The 21012-nt window shown below is 45.0% G+C and overlaps 1 protein-coding gene across 6 annotated transcripts in view; it reads left to right on the forward strand.

Moving 5' to 3' along the window:
- Positions 1-21012, forward strand: part of Syne2 (spectrin repeat containing nuclear envelope protein 2) — a 392771-nt gene that overhangs the window by 151370 nt on the left and 220389 nt on the right. For all 6 annotated transcript variants that reach the window (XM_045155524.1, XM_045155526.1, XM_045155527.1 and 3 more), the window contains exons 22-30: positions 3572-3706; positions 6654-6812; positions 8675-8886; positions 9036-9123; positions 9979-10097; positions 11875-12001; positions 14586-14743; positions 16923-17070; positions 18130-18731. In XM_045155524.1, coding sequence (XP_045011459.1) covers positions 3572-3706; positions 6654-6812; positions 8675-8886; positions 9036-9123; positions 9979-10097; positions 11875-12001; positions 14586-14743; positions 16923-17070; positions 18130-18731 — 1748 coding nt within the window. The remainder of the gene's footprint in view (positions 1-3571; positions 3707-6653; positions 6813-8674; positions 8887-9035; positions 9124-9978; positions 10098-11874; positions 12002-14585; positions 14744-16922; positions 17071-18129; positions 18732-21012) is intronic.

The raw sequence follows: 21012 nt of genomic DNA on the forward strand, positions 1-21012 counted from the left end.
GGCCAGGAGTGTTGCTTTGTGTGGAGATAGTATCTAGGAGTCCCCTTGTTCTCTAGACTTCACAACGTGGCGTGAACTGTAGTGAATCCAGAGACTCATGTTGTCTTGTTTTGTTTTTGAGACATGGTTTCTCTATGTAGCCCAAAGCTGGTCTGAAACTTTCAATATAGCCCAGGATAGCTTTGAACTTTTCATTTTTCTCTTTATGTTTTTTATCTCTTGTTTTATCCACCACCGCTCACCATCCCTATAGTTTTAGAAGGTGTCCATACCTCCTGTCTCCCTAGAAATTCAGAACCCGTCTGGCACAGGTTTTTGCATCTCATCCATGCATGCAGAATCAAGAAGCAGAGTTAGGTAAGGGGCTTGCCTAAGTTGAGAAAGGAGACAGGTGCCTGGACCATGTGGCTCCTTTAAAAAATATTTATTTATTTGTTTACTTATTATTTGAGAGTGAGAGAGAGAGGGGAAAAGGTAGATATATATATATGTATAGAGAAAGACAGAGAGAGAGCGCGCACACCAGGGCCTCTAGCCGTTGCAAATGAACGCCAGACACATGTGCTACCTTGTGCATGCAGCTTACATGGGCACTGGGAAATCGAACCTAGGTTCTTGGGCTTTGCAGGTAGGCACCTTAGCTGCTAAGCTATCTTTCCAGCTCTTACATAGCTTCTCTTAAATGTTCAATAAGAATCTTAAACGATGCTGGCATACTAGTGCACGTCTTTGATCTCAGCACTCAGCAGGTAGAAGTAGGAGGATCAACGTGAGTTTGAGGCCAACGTGGGACTACAGAATGAGTTCCAGGTTAGCCTGGGCTAGAGTGAGATCCTACCTCGAAACCAACCACAACCAACCAACAAAAACACAAACAAAAGCCAGGCATTCTGAGGGAGATGATGATGCCGCCAGGCGGCCCCCAGTCTTCGTAGGCAAGGCACTCCTCGTGGCTCCTGACTCCTCTGAGCCCGCCCTTGCTTTGGCTTCCTAGATTGTCAACCACACTTCGCCCTGCATCAGCCCCTCTAGCATTGCTTTCCCCACCAGGAGCCCTTGCCTGCCTGATCTTGCTGTGTGTGTGCACTTTGCCAGACACTGTTTTCACTACAAAGTCACTCAGCACTGAACTGACCCCAGGAGTCAATGTCATATATATATATACATATACACACATACATCGTTTCTTATTTACTTATTTATTTGACAGAGAAAGAGGGAGGGAGGGAGAAAGAGAGAGAGAGAGAGGGAGAAAATGGGCACACCAAGGCCTTCAGCCACTGCAAATGAACTCCAGACACGTGTGCCCCTTGTGCATCTGGCTAACATGGGTCCTGGGGAATTGAACCTGGGTCCTTTGGCTTTGCAGGCAAATGCCTTAACTGCTAAGCCATCCCTCCAGCCCCAGGAGTCAATGTTTTTAAAATAATTGTTACAGGCTGAGCATCGTGGCACATTCCTGTAAGCCTAGCACTTGGGAGGTGGAGGCAGGAGGATTAAGAGTTCAAGGTCTCCCACCCTTCACCACCACCTCCCACCACCATCGCCAGTTCATGCAAAGGTCTAGAGCCCGCAAGGACTGAAGACTCTGGCCATTTTGTGGGTAAGACTGAGGAGGAAGGAAGAGACGTTCCTAAGATCGCTTATGGTTACCAGCTTAGCCAGTGGGAGCTCAGGTAGCCACATGGTCCAGGTACCTACCTGTCTCCTTTCTCAACTTAGGCAAGCCCCTTACCTAACTCTGCTTCTTGATTCTTCATGCATGGATGAAATGCAAAGTCCCGTGCCAGATAGGTTCTGAGTTTCTAGGGAGACAGGAGGTGTAGACACCTTCTAAAACTATAGGGATGCAGGCTAGAGAGATGGCTTAGCAGTTAAGCGCTTGCCTTTGAAGCCTAAGGACCCTGGTTCGAGGCTCGATTCCCCAGGACCCACGTTAGCCAGATGCACAAGGGGGCGCATGCGTCTGGAGTTCATTTGCAGTGGCTGGAGGCCCTGGTGTGCCCATTCATGCTCTCTCTCCCCCCCCCCCTCTCTCTCTCTCTCTGCCTCTTTCTCTCTCTGTCTTTCGCTCGCAAATAAATAAATAAAAATAACAACAACAACAAAATTTAAAACTATAGGGATGGTGAGCGGTGGCCCACTGAAGCTCTGGCCTTTCTTTTGGAAATTTGCGGTGCCTTACTCCTGTAATTCTATGCAAGAAGACCAAGCTTGAGTCCATTATAGATTACATAATAAGACCCCATTTTCAGAAATCAAAACAAAACACTAAAAAGAAAGTTCAGCTTCAGATTCTGTTAGGAACATACATTGCAACTGTTTTTTCATATGTCTTGTTTATAAAATTGTTTATTATAGACAAGTTTGCAAGCAAAGGCAATTAAATGTATCCATCTTATCCTCTTTAAACATACAAGATAAAAAAGTACATGGTCATCCTTGGTTATATAGCAAACTAAAGGCCAGCTTGGGTTACATGAGATCCTGTCTCAAAAATAAATGAATTGCTGTGCATGGTGGCGCATGCCTCTAATCCTGGCACTTAGAGGCAGAGGTAAGGATCTCTGTGAGTTCAAGGCCAGCCTGGGACTACAGGGTAAGTTTCAGGTCATGCTGAGCTAGAGTGAGACCATACCTAAAAAAAAAAAAAAAAAAAAAAAAAGTAAAAAGATAAATAATTGCAAGGCTAGATTTCAGGAAAGTTAGTAAGTCATCTTGGAAAATCAAAAGATATCAAGGTCCCTAGGTCAGAGAAGAGTGTCAGATTTTGTCCCATTTTCCTTTCTCTGATGCTGTTCCTGTTGGGATCTGAGGCCAGAGGTTCTCTGTCTTTGACTGGGGCATTTTCATCTTAGAAGTTCGATCACATCCTGTGATCTTACACCAGCGTTTAGGGCTTAGTCGTGTTTCTAGCTTACACATCTATGAAAGAAGCCATGGCGCAGGGTTCTGGAGCGCCACATTGTGTTACATCTGCAGTAGGCGATTAATGGTGTAATGCAAGGGCAGAAAGTTCCGTCCTACTTAATGGCTTTCTCCAGAATTTTACTCTTCTGTGAGTTTTTGGCCCTTTCTGTAGATTTCCCAACCTGCTCATTGTTCTGTCATTCACTTGTTATGTGAGCCAGAATTTGCTCTCAGAGATGTCATGTGAGGAGCAGATAGATACACCTGTTAGGCTGTTTCCCCACCCTGTTCACTGTAGCTCTTTGCCTGGGCACATCTTGGAATTAATGACAGATGCCTCCTTGAAGCATAAGTGTTTATGCACAATGTTAAATATCTGCCATGTAAATCCTATACATTTTCCCCTTATTGCAATGATAGATTTATCATTTTCAATATCATATATCTGGTAGGTAAATAAAGGTTTTTTAATCTTTTCAAAAGAATTCAAGATACATAAGAGGGATCTCAGCCTCCACAGAGAAAGGAATGCCTCCTGCAAATCATCCAGCTGCCTTAGAGAGTTTCCCCTTTGTTTCTCTCTGTTAAAGACCTACCAAATTAGCTTCAAGGATATGGAAAGATAGTCAGATTCTCATGTCTTTTTTTAAATGTCTTTCAGGAGGCATTGGAACTTGCTAATACCAATAGCCTGGCCAAGTATTTGAAAGCCGTTGAAGAACTGAGGCATCGCGTACCAGAGGCCGTGACAGCAGCTCTGGAAGAGCAGAGTGGTACTGCCTGTGCCAAATGGGAGGTAAGAACTGCATGTGCCTCTGGGCCTCAACCCAATGGATCTGGTCCCATCTGGGCCTGTTTATCATCGGTCTTCCCCAGTGCTGTCCTGCCTGCTCCTTACTACAGATGGATGAGAGACGGACTGGCCCTTGGCAGGCCCCGGTCCCCGGCTCTCTGCCTCCGTTGCCGTCTGCCTTCAGCCAGTGATGACGCAGTTAGAAGTCCGAGGGCAAGTAGCGGGGCGGGACAGGGGGAACGTGGAGTATTTCTTCCTTTTTTTTTTTTTTTTTAATTTTTATTAGCATTTTCCATGATTATAAAAAAATATCCCATGGTATTTCCCTCCCTCCCCGCCCCCCACTTTCCCCTTTGAAATTCCATTCTCCATCATATTACCTCCCCATTACAATCATTGTACTTACATATATACAATATCAACCTATTAAGTACCCTCCTCTCTTCCTTTCTCTTTCCTTTATGTCTCCTTTTTACCTTACTGGCCTCTGCTACTAAGTGTTTTCACTCTCACGCAGAAGCCCAGTCATCTGTAGCTAGGATCCACATATGAGAGAGAACATGCGGCGCTTGGCTGAGTATTTCTTTCCCTCCCTCTCCCCAGCGATTCTGCAGCAACAGCTCCGAACACCATGGCTCCTCCTTCCCGGCTCCCACTGAAGTTCCTCCTCAGGGTGCACGAGCTCTCTGCTTGTGCCCGTCTCTGAATCCCCTTATCGTTCCCTCTTTGACGTCTCTGCTTCATCCCAGGTGTCATTGATTCCCTGCATTTAATCTTTCCAGAATTCAACATGTAGTGTTTTCTGCTTGGACCCCAACTGGGGCAATTGAATGACACATGTGCCTAAATAGGGATATAGGTAGAGGCTTTGGTGGCAGGTGAAGCTATGACCTTGGGCAGGTTATTAAACTTCTAGGAAACCCCTGATAAAAAAGGCAAATACATAATTCATTTTTTTTTTTGTTTTTATTTATTTATTTGAGAGTGACAGACAGAGGAAGAGGCAGATAGAGGGAGAGAGAGAGAATGGGTGCGCCAGGGCTTCCAGCCACTGCAAACAAACTCCAGGCGTGTGCGCCCCCTTGTGCATCTGGCTAACGTGGGTCCTGGGGAATCGAGCCTCGAACTGGGGTCCTTAGGCTTCACAGGCAAGCGCTTAACCGCTAAGCCATCTCTCCAGCCCATGCAAATACATAATTTAGTTGGAAGGCTTGGTACAGAGATTTATACAAGTCACACAGACTATGTTCAGTAAACGCTAATTTATTATGAATACACACATAGGTCAATCCACTCTACACGGTCAGCCCTCCATATCTTTGGGTTCAACCAAGAATGGATGAAAAATATCTGAGGAAAATAAATAATGCCTGTTCTGAACATGAGCAGCCTTTTTTCTTTTCATGACTCACTAGAGAGTATTATAAAACAACTGTTTTGATAGCATTAACATTTTATTGGGTATTAGGGAAGTGATTTAAAGTGTATTATGAGATATGGGTAGGTAATATGCCAATGCTTTGCCATTTTTCATAAGGAGACTTGAACATCCAGGGGAGAAGGGGTTTTGGATCCAATCTCCGAATGATACCAAGGAATGGCTGTATTTATATCTATGGAATTGAATTGAATTCTATTAAGATTTGAATTTTCCAAAGTTCATTTTAATATTTATTTATTTGAGTGAGAGACAGAGAGATTGAGAGCAAGTGCCAGAGAAGGAGAGAAAAAGAGGCAGATAGACAGAGAGAGAGAATGAGTACACACTCACACACAAACATACAAACTGTAAAAAGAACTTTTTGGGGGTGGGTGGGCTGGGAGATGGCATAGTGGTTAAAGGCACTTACTGACAATGTTACTGGCCCGGATTCAATTCTCTAGCCACTCACATAAAGCTGGGTGTAAAACGTGGAACACATACCTGGTGTTCGTTTGCAGTGGTAAGAGACTCTGGAGTGCTATTCCCACAGAAATAAAAAATATGTATATTTTTTAAAGTGGAATTGCCAAAACACGGTATTTAAGATATATTTATTTATCTATTTATTTGAGGGAAAGAGAGAAAAAAGTGAGAATTGGCATGTCAGGGCATCCAGCCACTGTGAATGAACTCCAGATGCCTGGGCCAGCACATGCACCTGGATTACATGGGTTCTAGGGAATGGGACCTGGGTTCTTAGGTTTCTCAGGCAAGTGCCTTAACTGCTAAGCCATCTCTCTAGCTCTAATATATCTTAAAAGGAATTATTGCAGGATGGATTTCTAATATAGAACTTTGTGGCAATTAATGGACCAATATGGGTACATTCATATTAACCACCAATATGGATACATTGATATTAACCAAAATTGGCCCTTTCTTCCCATGCAGTTTCCTTGCACCGCTCTTTTTGTCTACTGTAGGATCCCCTCCAGAACACATCACCCGTATTCGTTATCTGTCCTTGCCCTTTCCTCTCAGTCTGTGGCATGACTTTCATTTTCTCAACATTATTCATCACAGCCCAAACACACACTTTCAGTTGTTAGAAAGAAAAACATACATGTCTGTGGAGCTGGGATATTTTAAAACATTCTCCTCAACAAACGTGGATGAATCAGAACATTGCTTAAGCTCTATTCCTTTCTCTTTTTCAAAAAAATTTATTTATTTGAGAGGGAGAAAGAAGTAGAAAGAGAGTGTGTGTGAGAGAGAGAGCACGCCAGGGCCTCCAGCCACTGAAAATGAACTCTAGATGCATGTGCCCCTTTGTGCATCTGGCTTATGTGGGTCCTGGAGAGTTGAACCAGGATCCTCTGGCTTTGCAGGCAAGTGCCTTAACCACTAAGCCAACTCTCCAGCACCTGTTCCTTTCTTTTTGTCACTGCAAATATTTTTCTTGTAACTACAAAGTGTTTTTCAGTACATTTTATTCTCAGGGTTAATATGTTCGTTTGTTTCTTGCAGTCTCTTCATCATGAAATTTCTCTGTTTATCCAACAACTAAAAATAGACATTGAAAAAGGAAAGCTTAGTGACAATATTGCGAAACTTGAAAAGCAAATAAATAAAGAAAAGAAACTTATCCGTAGAGGAAGGACCAAGGGTCTCCTCAAGGAACACGAGGTAAGACCTACCCGTACCCTCTGCCATTGGCATCATTTCTGGGTGTGAGCATTGTGCAGGTTCTTGGCTGAGATGAAATCTGCTTTGAAGATTGCCTCAGTCCTCCTTCACCTGGGGATTGTCATGTCTGCGGTCCAGGCTCTGGCCGGGTCCTCTGTTTCTTTCTTTCTTTTTTTTTTTTGAGATAGGGTCTCACTCTAGCGCAGGCTGATTTGGAATTCATTCTGTAGTCTCAGAGTGGCCTAGAACTCACAGCAATCCTCCTACCTCTGTCCCCCGAGTGCTGGGATTAAAGGCGTGCCCCACCATGCCTGGCAAAAATATTTTATTTTTATTTATTGGTGAGAGAGAGAGGGAGAAAGAGGCAGATACAGAGAGGGGGAGGATGGGTGTGCCAGGGCCTCCAGCAGCTGTAAATGAACTTCAGACACACGTGCCACCTTGTGTGTCTGGCTTGCATGGGTCATGGGAATCGAACCTGGGTCCTTTGGCTTTGCAGGCAAGTGCTTTAACCGCTAAGCCATCTCTCAGCTGCTTCTTACTCTTTAGAAGAGAGCAGATTCAGCATTGAGTTACCATTTCATAGTCTCCCTTGCTGAGGCCCAGTGTGCCCCTTGTTCTGAGGCTGGTCATAACCATGTCAAGCACTGAAGTATGGACGTTTTGTCAGGACACAGTGTCCTCGGAAAGTCAGCTCTTTTGAAAACGAGTGAATAAGGACATAAAGGGTCTTGAGGACAGATCACACCATCTCTTTTTGGTCTCCAATTTACATGATTGCTTTTATGTATTTGATAGTACCATTGCCTTCTAATTATCACTACCATGACTGTCCCAATGTCAGTCTCTTGTGCAGCTAAACATACACACACAGAGAGAGAGAGAGAGAGAAAAGATATATATATATATATATATATTTTAATTTTTAATTTTTAATTTTTTTTTTTTTTGAGGTAGGGTCTCACTCTAGCCCAGGCTGACCTGGAATTCACTCTGTAGTCTCAGAGTGGCCTTGAACTCACAGCAGTCCTCCTACCTCTGCCTCCCGAGTGCTGGGATTAAAGGCGTGCACCACCATGCCCAGCTGAGAAGGTGTATTTTATACATACATTTAAAGCACAGGTCTTACGTGACCGGCTCCCAGTGACCCTCCCCTCACCTGCATGACCCCAGTCTCTTTCGAAGGTCACTGAAGTCCGGCCCCAGGACGCCTTCTCGTGTTCCTCTCCTGCGCTGGGCATTCCAGCAGTACCAGAAGGCCAGTGCTGTTCAGAAAGTTTGCTGCTTGTCATCCTGTTGTCCCTCCTGCTTCTGCTGGATGTGGCTCCTCCCATGCGTGGACAGAACTCTTCCTGATTCCTTCCACGCCCAGCTCCAGTGGCTCTCTCATACCCTGACACTGTGTGACACTATTTCTAAGTCTGTCGCCGACCTGGGCACCCTTTAGCGCTGACTTTTCCTCATCTTTTAAAAAAAAGTTTATTTATTTATTTGACAGCAACAGACAGAGAGAGAGAGAGAGGCAGCTAGAGAGAGAGAATGGGTGCGCCAGGGCTTCCAGCCACTGCAAACGAGCTCCAGACGCGTGCGCGCACTTGTGCATCTGGCTAACGTGGGTCCTGGGGAATCGAGCCTCGAACCGGGGTCCTTAGGCTTCACTGGCAATCGCTTAACCGCTAAGCCATCTCTCCAGCCCATCCTCACCTTTTCTTTTTTTTTTTTCTCACAAGAGCCTGTGCCGTACTCAGTCCATGGAAGACGGGCTGTAAAGAACGGGTTGTACGGGTCGCACAAATCTGTGCGTTTCTCATTGTTGCAGAACAGCCATGCACACTCAGCCCTTGCTGTATTCCATCCTGCAGGTGTGCTTTTCTCAGGAGAGCGTCAAGGGCTACCTCCTTCGCCACGTGGGTGTCCTGAGGGCGCTGTGCGAAGAGCTGACTTCTCCGGAGGGCCAGCAGCAATTGATGACTGCAATCCGAGATTATGAACAGAAGATAGAAAGGATTCTGACATGTGCTTCCGAGATTCACATGAGCCTGCAGCCCTCTCAGGGAGGCGCGGCAAAAGTCAGGTTAGGACTTCACCAGAATAGCCATATTTTAGGGCAAAACTAGATGAACCCTTTTGCATAACCACATGGTGTAAAGTGTGATTCATGCCCTTTTAGGTTCCATTTTTTCCCCCACTCCATTTCAGTGTGCCTTTTTTATTCCTTTGTAGGGGAACTGTGACCACCGAGAGTGGCGGAAGAGATGCCAACAGCGAGGCATCCCTGGAGAAATCGGATAACAAGCCATCGACTGGAAAGGTATTAAATGTGAATGACGCATTTTACAGCTAAACTCAATGTGTATAGTGATCCATGTCGCATAAGTTCTGAGGTTAATTATATATTTTAAAAATGCACCGGGCGTGGTGGCGCACGCCTTAAATCCCAGCACTCAGGAGGCAGAGGTAGGAGGATCTCCATGAATTCAAGGCCACCCTGAGACTGCGTAGTGAATTTCAGGTCAGCCTGGGCTAGAGTGGGGCCCTACCTTGGGAAAAACAAATGCAAGGAAGGTGGCTTCTCTGAGAATTAGGGTGGAGTGAACCAAGGCTGTAGAGAGTGTAGTTGTCTCCCGAGGAGACAAACACCTGTTTGAAGAAAAGCTACTGTGCGCCTCCGTGGAGACAGGTTCTCTGTGTCTGCTACTTTGACGGGGAAGAGGCTGGCCTTGGTCTGTGCAGGGGCTGCATCCAGTGAGCAGAGCTGGTTCATTTGTTCACTTGGGCATTGAATTTCCTCCATTCTTGAAGGCAGACAAGTTGGCATTCACTGTACAGCCTGGTGCAGCATTCCAGGCATCACGGGTAGGGAAAGAATGAGGGACAGTTGTTTTCAGAGGTCTGCTCTTGCCCGGTAGGCTTCTGCTTTTGACCAAAGGTCTGAGGTAGAAACCACTGTGGAGACTCGTGATGTTCTGCTCCCAATTGGCCTGATAATCACCCCTGTTCTATGGGAAGGCTTTGCTGTGAACTGAGGACTTTCAAAGACTTGTGTTCTCTCCTGGTTTGAGAGGTCAAGAATCAATGGTACATCTTTGAGCAGATAGCCTATAGCATTTCCAGACTATTAACTATGCTTAAGGTATTACGTTTACTATTTTGCATATTTACTTAGGCAATGGAACCCAGTAAGAAGTTTAGCCAGACATCAGGCTTAAAGCCCCAGCAAGAAGAAAGCATTGTGGAGAAGGATGGACAGCATCATGATGCATCTATAAACAGCTTAAAAGAGAGGTAACCTTTTATTTTTATTTTACTTTTTAAATATTTATTTATGGGCTGGAGACATGGTTAAGTAGTTAAGGTTCTTGCCTGCAAAGCCAAAGGACCCGAGTTTGCCCCTCCAGGTTCCACATAAGCCAGATGCAGGAAAGGTGACACAAGCCACACATGCGCACAAGGTGGCCACATGTGTCCAGTGCCAGTTACAGTGGCTGAGGCCCTGGCATGCCAATTCTCTCTCTCTCTCTCTCTCTCTCTCTCTCTCTCTCTCGCTCTCTTGCTCTCTTACATTTTTTTTTAAAGGCAGGCTGAAGGGATGGCTTAGTGGTTAAGGGCATTTGCCTTACAAAGCCAAAGGACCCAGGTTGATTCCCCAGGACCCACATTAGCCAGATGCACAAGGTGGCACATGCGCCTAGAGTTCATTTGCAGTTGCTGGAGGCCCTGGCATGCCCATTCTCCCTCCCTCCCTTCTGTCTGTCTCCCCCCTTTACTCTCTATCAAATAAATAAATAAAACTAAAAGAATTTTTTTTTTTTTTTAAAAAGGCCAGTCTGTTGGGCTTGTCTCAAAAATTAAAAAAAAAAAAAAAAAAAGGATTTATTTGGGAGAGGTGGGGGGCAGATAAAATGGGCATGCCAGGGCTTCCAGCCATTGCAAATGAACTACATACATATGCACCATGCTGTGCATCTGGCTTATGCGGGTCCTGGGAATGGAACTTGGGTCCTTAGGCTTCTCAGGCAAGCTCCTTAAACTCTAAGCCATATCCCCAGCCCCTGAGGTAACCTATTTTTGAACAACTAGAAAATCCACCAAAAATCTTCATCAGTGAGCATGTCTTTTAGTCAGTTTTGCCTTGTGGCCCTGTAACCTGAGCAGAAATTTCCTTACACATAATTGGTAGTCATTGTGTGTGTATACATATATAATATATACATATATATACATATATACATATATATACATATACATATATATATATAATATTTAATTTATTTATTTGAGAGAGAGAGAATGGGCATGCCAGGGCTTCTAGTCATTGCAAACACCAGAGGCATGTACCAAATCTTGTTCATTTGGCTTATGTAGGTCCTAGAGAATCAAACCTGGGTCCTTAGGCTTCATTGGCAAGTACCTTAATCACTAAGCCATCTCTCCAGCCCTAAAAATATTTTTTTTCCACGCCTGTGCCCCGTGCGCATGTGCGTGGAGCCGGGAGGAGAACGTCAGGTGTCCTCTTACCCCTCACCTGCTGTTTCTTCCCTTGAGACTTAGACTGATTCCCTCAACCCGGAGCTTCTGTCCATCAACGAGTCCCAGTAATTCTCCAGTGTTCATTACCTCCCTCCTTTCCCACCCTGCAGACTGGGGTTGCAGATGTATCCAGCCACACCCAGCTTTTTATATGGGTTTTGGGGAGTCAAACTTGGAAGTCTCCAGCCCAAGAAGGCCCAAGAAGCTTAGGCAGCAAGTGCTGTTAGCTACTGAGCCATCTCCCCCAACACATCTTCTTTTTAAAATGAATGTTTTAAAATTTGTTCATTTATTTATTTTTAGGTAGCAAAGAAATTATACCACCTTGGGCATCTGGCTTTACATGGGTTCTGGGGAATCGCACCTGGGTCCTTAGGTTTTTTTCATGCAAGTGCCTTAACCACTTAAGCCATCTCTCCAACCCTTATTTTGACATCTTCATAAATATTTATCATGATTGTTCTTATCTCCCCCTCCACTGCCCCCTTCTGCAACTTTTTAAAAAAAATGCTGTATTTAATTTTTCCCCCAGGTATGATAAACACAAGGAGAGTCTCGAACACCACCTGGAGCACAGTCACTCCAGGGCTACCGCGGACTACCCCAGTGACGAGCTCACGAGCAGCGCTTGTCTGCAGGACAAGCTGATAGAGCTGCAGGTAATCGTGGCCGCCTTAGAGCTGTTGTCACTGCTTGTTCGGAGATTCCACCACTGTGCGGGTGGTGCCCTTGCGTTGCTGAGGTCACGTATGTGGGATGTTTCCTAGTCTCTTTGTTGTAATATACTTTTCATGTCACCTTGTTCTAGAAAGTGATTTGTTTCCAAGTCCCACACCTAAGAAAGACTCATCCATAGTTCAGATATAGTCCTTAGAATCTAGTCTCCTACGCTAGATAGTATGACTGACTGAGTTCTTGATTGCGTTTGACGTTTCAGATAAACCAGTCACAAAAGCACCCTTGAAGGGAATCTCAGCCTGCCTCTGTGTGGTGCCGTACTAAGGAAGTCGTGTGGCACAGGCTTGTAATCCCAGCATGCAGGTGGCTCAGGCAGGGGATTGACTGCAAGCTCAAGGCTTGCCTGGGAAGAATAGTGAGATTCCACTCAGAGAAAAAATAATGAGCTAATAAACCAATGGCTGATTATTTGCTTCAGTAGTTTATTGTCTTGATCAAATTGGCATTGTGTCAGAAATTGCTATCGTACAGTGGACTATCTGGTGTTGGGCAGTGAAAGGTGGGCAATAGAGGGGGCTTTACTTCAGATGATAGTGCATGTTTCCAGAAAGACCTCAAAGAAAGTCACATTTGTCTCATGCACTACAGAAAAAAAAAAGATTGATTTGAGGTACACACAGTTTATAAGCTCTATGAATAAATACTATGATGATCTTGAAGACTGTCTCCATTGCCATGTGACATTTGTCCTGTGTGCTGTAAGGTCATTAGTGATCCCTCACAGGTGGAACTCAGCAAAAAGGAAGGTATAGAAAAAGCCTTTGTCCCATTCCGACAAGATCCTCACACGTTTTCTTCGTTTCTTTCACTTTATCATGACGGCTTTCAGTGACCTTCTGCCTTGTAGCAATGTTCTAGCTTTCATCTTGAGGAGCCAAACTTAATATGCTGAAATCCCAGATGATGAATGTGCCATGTTTTCATCACAGTTGAGAAACTGTCTGGATACTTTCTCCAGTGACCAAATAATGAGTTGGTTAGAAAGCTGTTTATCTGGGTGGGAGAAAGCTCAGTTGCTGAAGTGTTGCAAGAGTGAGAATCTGGGTTCACTCCCTAGTACCACAGAAATGCCTGGTGAGGCACACCTGAGGCTAGCTGCTAAGGCTGTACTCTGGTCTCCATAAGTGCACACACATGTGCCCACACAGGAACAGGCATACGTCTCCTCTCCACACATACACATGTACCAAAGTACAAAAAGAAGAGCTATGCTGGTCTTCAGGAAAAGTAAAGAACAAGTTATTCTGTTATCCCATAAGTAGGAGTTTTATGCAATACCTTAGAAAAAAAGAAAATATAAACCAAGGGGCTAGGAAGAGTGCTCGGTTGGTCAAGGCACTTGCTTGCCAAGTCTGCCAGCCCAGATTCGATTCCCACCATAACTGCCTGGTGTTCATTTGCAGTGGCAGGAGGCCCCGGCGCCCTCTAGAGAGCCACGGCCAGTGCATGCAGAAAAGCAGTCTGCAGCTGCCTCGTTCTTACATCTTCTGACCTCGCATCACCTCCCACCCCTCCACATTCCCATGCTTTGCAATATTTGATAACAGAAAGTTGTTGTCAAAGCTCTTCCGAGTGTGCTTAAAATAAACCAGCGCGGGTTAGGCGCTGCTGCAGTGGCTCCGTCAGAGCCCAGTCCCAGCGTTCCCGCTGTTACTTCTGTCTGTCCTTTCGTTCTAATCCTTGAGTCACCCCAGCGGGTCACAGCTGCACGGGTCACAGCAGTGCCCCCCACCTCCAACATGTATAAATAAGTAAATAATTACAAAAAAAAAAAAAACAGCCAGGTGTGATGGTACACGCCTTTAATCCCCACACTTGGGAGGCAGAGGTAGGAGGATCACCATGAGTTTGAGGCCACCCTGAGACTACATAGTGAATTCCAGGTCAGCCTGGGCTAGAGTGAAACTCTACCTCAAAAAATAAAAAAACAAAAACAAAAACAAAACAATCAAAAAAAAAAAAAAAAGACACTGGGTGTGGTGGTGCACACCTTTAATCCCAGCACTCGGGAGGCAGAGGTAGGGGGATTGCTGAGAGTTCAAGGCCACCCTGAGACTACATAGTGAATTCCAGGTAAGCCTGGACTAGAGTGAGGCCCTACCTCAAAACAAACAAAAAAAAAAAAAAAAGAAAAGAAAATTAATATAACTGTTTAATTATAACCCATAAATTAATTTCATTCACTTCGTATATAACAAAAAGTCACAGTTGGAAAGAATATTTGCACGTCTATATATGTTTTTCTAACTATAGTCTATGCGTCTGTCCTAGGAGAAGTGAATCTCCGAAAGCCATATTGCCAACTGGCTTCATTTCATTCAATGAGTTTTCTGAGAGTTAGGAATCACTGTGCCAATAGGCTAGTTCATTTTTAGGTGAAAAATACTTTAAAACATATTTTCATGTAGAACATTGTATTTGCTCCTGTAGTTGGTGACTGTTTTGTTCATAAGAATACAGCAGTTGTCCTTTGAGTTGATAAATTAACTTATTCATTTGGCTTAGGTTCTAAAAACTGAAACTGATGCCTGCTGGAGTGAGTTTCAGATGACCTCATTGAAAATGGAAGGCCTCGTGAGTGATACAGGGAAGCGTGCACTGGCTAAGGCAAGAGGCTTATTAAAGGAAAAAGAAAATGAGCTGCAGTTGCTTCTTAACACCAGGTATAGTTCTGAGGCTTACTAACCATGAATTTAATAGATTATTCTGCATTTTAAGTCATTTTAACTAACGGCTGTTTCAGTAACTGTGGTGCTTTATGTAGTTATCACAGCCATAAGAGAAGTGGACATTACTGTGTTGGCTTTCTGCTCTGTGACAAATACTGAGGTCAAGCAAGAGATAGGGAGAAGCTTTATTTTTGGCTCACAGTCTTAGAGGTTTCAAGCCCTGGTCCCTTGGCTGTCATGGTTCAGTGGATCTTGGTGGTTGCACATGGCAGTGGCGGCCCGTCCACCTCCTAGCAGCTGGGAAGCAAGCAGAGAACAGCAAGAGGGTGAGGTCCCCACAGGCCTTCACGCACACACTCCCCATAGCTCCCTGTGACTTAACATCTTTCTCCCAGGCCCCACTTTCTAAAGGTTCTCCCACCTCCCCATGGCACGAGGCAGAGGACCATGTTAACACACGGTTGAGGGGACATTCCAGGAACAAAACATGGCCATGTGATTTCTGCTGTACAAAAGGAAGCACACTCAGAGAGGTTAAGTAACTTAACCAAGCCACATCACTAGCCAGAGACTTGGGTGAACTTATGTTTTCTCCATTGCAAAGGCTCCATTTCACCTTGAGTGAGTGAATTTGGCTGGGTCACATAGCCTCTCACGGCCTTGACTTCCTCATTTCTAAGATGACAGTGCTGTTGTTATCCTGTGTGAAACCCAAGGGTGGGGAGTGTGTCCCCCACACAGAGGAAGCAGCTGAGGCTCAGAATCTGTGCATTACTTACCCGTGATCACGTTTCACATAATTCACATCTATTGAGTTCCATGTGTTTCTGTTTTTCTTACTGTGATTGGAATATGAACTGTTCCCCCATAGGGTCATGTGTTAAAAGGTTAGATCCTCAATTGCTGATGCTATTTGAGTAGGTTGTTGGAGTTTTAGAAGATGGAACCTTGCTGGAAGAAATGGGTCACTGGGAGTGGACCTTGAGGTTTTATATCTTGGCCCCACTTCCTGTTGCCCTCTGCTTCCTAAATGTGGATGTGAAGTGATGCGAGCAGCTGCCTGGCTCCCTTACTGCCGTGCCTGCCTTGCCGTGGTGGACCGTAAGCTGGGTGAACCCTTCCTTCCCTAAGCTGCTGTTTGACAGACATTTGGTCACCACAGTGAGACAGGAACTAATAATTTTTTGCTAAGTGATAATAACTGTAATATGAAAATATAGTTATCCCAAAACTGTAATGAAGCTGGGCATAGTGGCACACGCCTTTACTCTCAACACTTGGGAGGCAGAGATAGGAGGATCGCCATGAGTTCAAGGCCACCCTGAGACTACATAGTGAATTCCAGGTCATAACCAAAAACAGGCCAAAACTAATCGAGCAGCTTTGAGATTTCCCAAAATAATTTCATCATGATAAAGTTAAATCACACTCAATATTTTTACATTTCACAGAAGGAAATAGTTGCTTAACAACAATTTCTCATTTTATGAGGGACGCCATTTAGATTAGTTAGATTCCAAACTGCTTTTGCAAGTGGAAGAGGAATTATTGATAATAACATCAGAACAACAAAAGTGAGTTGTTATTGTCCTGGGCCTTTGGAATGCATAGGTACCTTAACTAACATGAATGTGTGTTGAATGAACAAATAAAAGGATGAATGGATGAATGGGGGGGGAAGAATCCTTGGATACAGCAGATAGCTCTGATATTTTATTTAAAAAATTTAATTTATTTTATTTGATCTTAGTGTTAGAGATTAAACCCAGAGCTTCCTGCTTGCTGAATGAGTTTATAGAGTGCTAGACCCCCAGACAACTTTTTTTTTGGGGGGGTGCATTTTTAGATATGTGATTTTTTGTTTGTTTGTTTGTTTGTTTTTCAAGGTGGGGTCTTGATCTATCCCCAGGTTGACCTGGAATTCACTATGTAGTCTCGGGCTGGCCTCAAACTCCTAGTGATCCTCCTACCTGTGCCTTCCAAGTGCTGGGATTAAAGCCACGTGCCTCTACACTTAGCTGGGCTTGTGTTTTGATGTGAGAATTTGTATCTCTCATGATATATGTTTTTATTGGGTAGCCATTTTCTGGTTTTGGCTACATGCCAGTGTTAACCTGTTTTAGGGGATAGCATTTGCTGTTTTCCCCTCATGCCTGGCTTGTTTTCCATCCAGGGTGGAGTCCTTAGAGACGGCGCTGAGGGCTGTGCTCCCCGTGGAGAAGCAGTGTTTCCTTCTGGGCAGGCTCTACCTGCCCCTCCAGGGACTGGCCACCCAGGACCTTCATCTCACCAATGCGAGCGGCATTCATCAAACCCTGAGGGTGAATAATTTCTCACAGTGTGTTGACAGCATCGTTTATTTTCCAGAGATGTACAGAGGTTTAAAGAGTTTTAGCATATTGTAGATTTAGGATGTAAGCCATGAAAGAAAACTGTTTTCTTCACTGATTCAGCCTTGTTACTCATTCCTGAGTTCTTCCATTCCTTGAGGCTTGGGGGTAGATACCCAGGAGTTAAAGTAACAGAATTTCTTTTTTCTTGTTTTAAATTGAAAATGAAGCTTTCTTTATGAATGCCTTCTTCAGTGACTGAATTTCTAAACCTCATACTAGAATCATAGACTTCAGTCGCCATATTCTGTTTACTTATTCCAGATTCCATTTAAAGTCATATACATGCATTTACACACACATATACATATGGATTCAGATTGCTTAACAGATCTCTTCACCCACTGTTGTTGTGGTGGACGTGTGTACTCTGCGTGATGTGGTATGTGTGTGCCCGTGCATGTGCCCTGTGAACACACGTACAGAGGCGGATGCTGGGTACCCTCCTCTGTTGCCCTTCCACTTTAGTTCTCTCGAGCCAGTCTCCAGGTGTGCTTGGGCCACACCCAGCTTTTTGCCTGGGTGCTGGGCACTGAACCCATGTCAGCTCAGGCACTCCTGCTTGGGTGTGGCACGCGCTCTTACCCACTGAGGCATCCCCTCAGCCCCTGATCATCTCTGCTTCCTTTGAACAAAAGATTTACGTACTTGCTTTCTTTTGGGAGTTGAAGCACAAGGAAAGGTGTCAGATAATTGACCGGCTGAACCATTTGTCACTAACGTGCTGCTGGATATGAAATTGTCAGCTTCGGTTAAACTCGGAAAGATTTTTTTTTTTTTCCTAGATCAGATCTAGTCATATAATTGAGGTCTGCTTCTGACATGCCACTTCTTTTCTGTGCCTCAGTCTTCACAATTTTGTTTTGTTTTCTTGTTTAGTTTTGTGGTGCTGGGGGTAAAACCCAGGCCCCCGCACAGGCTAGGCAGGCATTCTATCATTGAGCTACACCCCCAGCCTCTCTTTTCATTTTGTCCCCTTTTTCATTTTAGAATATCCAAAATTCCATAGCCAAACAAGTCAAAATATGTATCAATTTAGAGGAGTTAAGCAACTTTGCATCAAGGGAGTTGCACCCATTTGATCTCCGGGCAATGCAGGACATTGTGCGATCCTGCAGAGCAGAGCTGGACAGGACAAAGCAGGCGGTCCAGGCGAGAGAAGACGCCCTGGAAGCTGTCGAAGAGTTTTTGGCTTCTCTAAGAACAGCTCAGCCCTCCGTTGAGCTCCCCGCAGACCTTTCTGCCTCAGAGGCACCAGAAAGTACTCTGCCAGGGGCGAATGTCGAGGAAGGGATTGCTCTGATGAGAGAGAAGGCCCGACATTTGGATGAACACTTGAAGGTGCTTCATATCAGCTTGGATGATGCCAAACTAGGGGAAGATACCACCTGTGAGAAACTTCTCGACGCCTTGTCGGAAAAGTTAGCGGAGACCCGTGGCCTTGGTGGCCAGGAGGAATTTACTGCGGAAAAGAAATTATTAGAGGCCTGTAGTTCCAAAAATAATGAACTCTTTAAAAATATCCAGGACATCCAGAGTCAGATCAGTAAAACGGGCCTGAAAGATGCTACCGTTCCCGCTGTAAAGCACCGGTAAGAGCCGCGTAGTCCGTCCCTTTCCATCCACCGGGAAAACCAAAAGCCAAATGGTGTGAGCCAAATTCCTCTGTGTCTTCCTGCTTTCACCCCACCCTGCTCTCTCTGTTCAGTGTTTGTTATTCATTTCTGCAGATTTTTCAAGCAGTCTTCCTCTTGATGGATGTGATGGCTCCATGCAATGTTGCTGTCTTTCTCTCTGTGAAGCATGTCTTCTCATGGGCCAGGGAGTGGTGAAGGACATGTGTTTCCTTCAAGGACCTTTGTACTTCTCTCTGTGGTTACAGTGTTTGCTTAAGAACAGAAGACTGGCAGACTTTTCACACATTTGATATTAAAGGAACAGGTGGTGGGAGATCAAATGCACATCTTTTTTTTAAAAAAAATATTTCATTTACTTGAGTGAACAAAAGAAGAGAGAGAGAGAGAGAATGAATGGGCAAGCCAGGCCCTGTCGCCACTGCAAACAAACTCTAGACACATGTGCCACTTTGTGCATCTGGCTATACATAAGTACTGGGGGATTGAACCTGGGATGCCAGGATTTGCAAGCAAATGCCTTTAACCACCGAGCCATCTTTCAAGCCCTTCAAATTGCACTTCTCATACCTGGACTTCCTTAGTTCTTTGGTCTTCCCTCTTTCTAGCAGGCTTAGCGTGCTGAGTGGGATCACGGGGCTGAGTTTAGGACACAAGCTGAAACTGGTGTCTCTTCTGGAGACCAAGCAGAGTGGAGTCTCCTTGCATGACCTGTGGTTTTCATCCCAGCATTTAGAGTAGGGCCTCCAGGTCATGAAAGCTAAACTGTTAGCAGGAGTCACTTTTGTGGAACTTCCTACCTTTTTTCTAAATTTCTCCCATGCTAGATCTCTCTAGCTCCTCTGGCTTAGTGGTCTCAAGAGGTTTAAGCCGATCGAGTCTCCCAGTAGAGCAAAGTATGCTCTTCCCTCTCATACTTCCTCACTCAGTACCAATGAGACTTTCATTTCTAGAAGGTCCAATTAGTAATGAGGTGTTGAGCATTATTTTGCATATGTATGGTGTACGTGTGTGCCCGGATGTGCGTGGGTCCATATGCACGTGTGCACGTACATGTGTGTTGAAGTCAGTTGTCTTCCTCGATAGTGCTCTGTCTGCTCATTGAGACAGGTGAGGCTGTGCAGCAGTAAGGGGAAGGGACCGGCAGGGGGTGAGAGCTGTCGTGGGTGAGATGGGTGAGATGGGGCTTAGCTCATACGTGGATTTGTAAGTTGGATTTTCTCTTTGAGTGATATGGGACATCAGTGGAGGGTTCTGTGTGGAGGAAAATGATTTGGTTTAGCTGTGACTGATTCTTCCACCTAATATATTGAAAGTAGATGATAGGCATCAGGATTGCATCATCCAGATAGAGTGATGGTGGCATGAGCCAGTGGAGAGATGGTAATGCGTTGAGAGCCTGTATGTATTTTGAAGACGGAGTCTACAGGGTTTGTTGACATGTGGGCATGGCGCATGAAAGAAAGGCTGGAGGCAGAGTGACTCCAAGGTGTGACCTGAGCAGCTATAAGAATGGCATTACTATGAACAGGTAGGAAAGTCTGGCATTGGATGAGAGGTCTGTTGTGCTCATTTTTAGAAATGATAGCTTTGATGTTCCTACTTGACATTCCAGTTGTTATCTCAACGTGACTTTTAAAACTGAATGCCGCCGGGCGTGGTGGAGCACGCCCTTAATCCCAGCACTTGGGAGGCAGAGGTAGGAGGCTCATGGTGAGTTCAAGGCCACCCTGAGACTACATAGTGAATTCCAGGTCAGCCTGGGCTAGAATGAAACCCTTCCTTGAAAAACTAAACAACAACAACAAAAACTGACTGCTGTTGGGAGAAAGGTCTGCTAAAGGCATACATTTCAGAGTTTTAAATTGCTCTTTAAACCCATAAAGTTGAATGAAATTGCCTAGGAATTGATTTTTAGATCGACTAGAGGAGAGGTCCAAGCTGTGCATGTAAGGGCACTGGGTATTGGGAGATCAGGGCAGGACAAGGAGCCCGCTAAAGATAGATAGGGGGAGAAACATCAACAGAGACCTGGGAGCCTCACCAGGAGGAAGAGCCCACCTGTGTGCCACCTACTGCTGGCCAGTGAAGGTGGGTCAAGACAGTGGTGCCTGTATGTCCCACTGGAGCTCCTGACTGTCTTGGTGGAGCAGTAGGGAGTGAAGGTCTCATGGGAGTGACTTGAGAGGAAGCTGAGACAGTGTGGTTCAGTGATTTCATGTCAGGTGAATGGAGTTAG

The sequence above is a fragment of the Jaculus jaculus genome, chromosome 7 (assembly GCF_020740685.1).
Source record: "Jaculus jaculus isolate mJacJac1 chromosome 7, mJacJac1.mat.Y.cur, whole genome shotgun sequence".
Taxonomy (NCBI): domain Eukaryota; kingdom Metazoa; phylum Chordata; class Mammalia; order Rodentia; family Dipodidae; genus Jaculus; species Jaculus jaculus.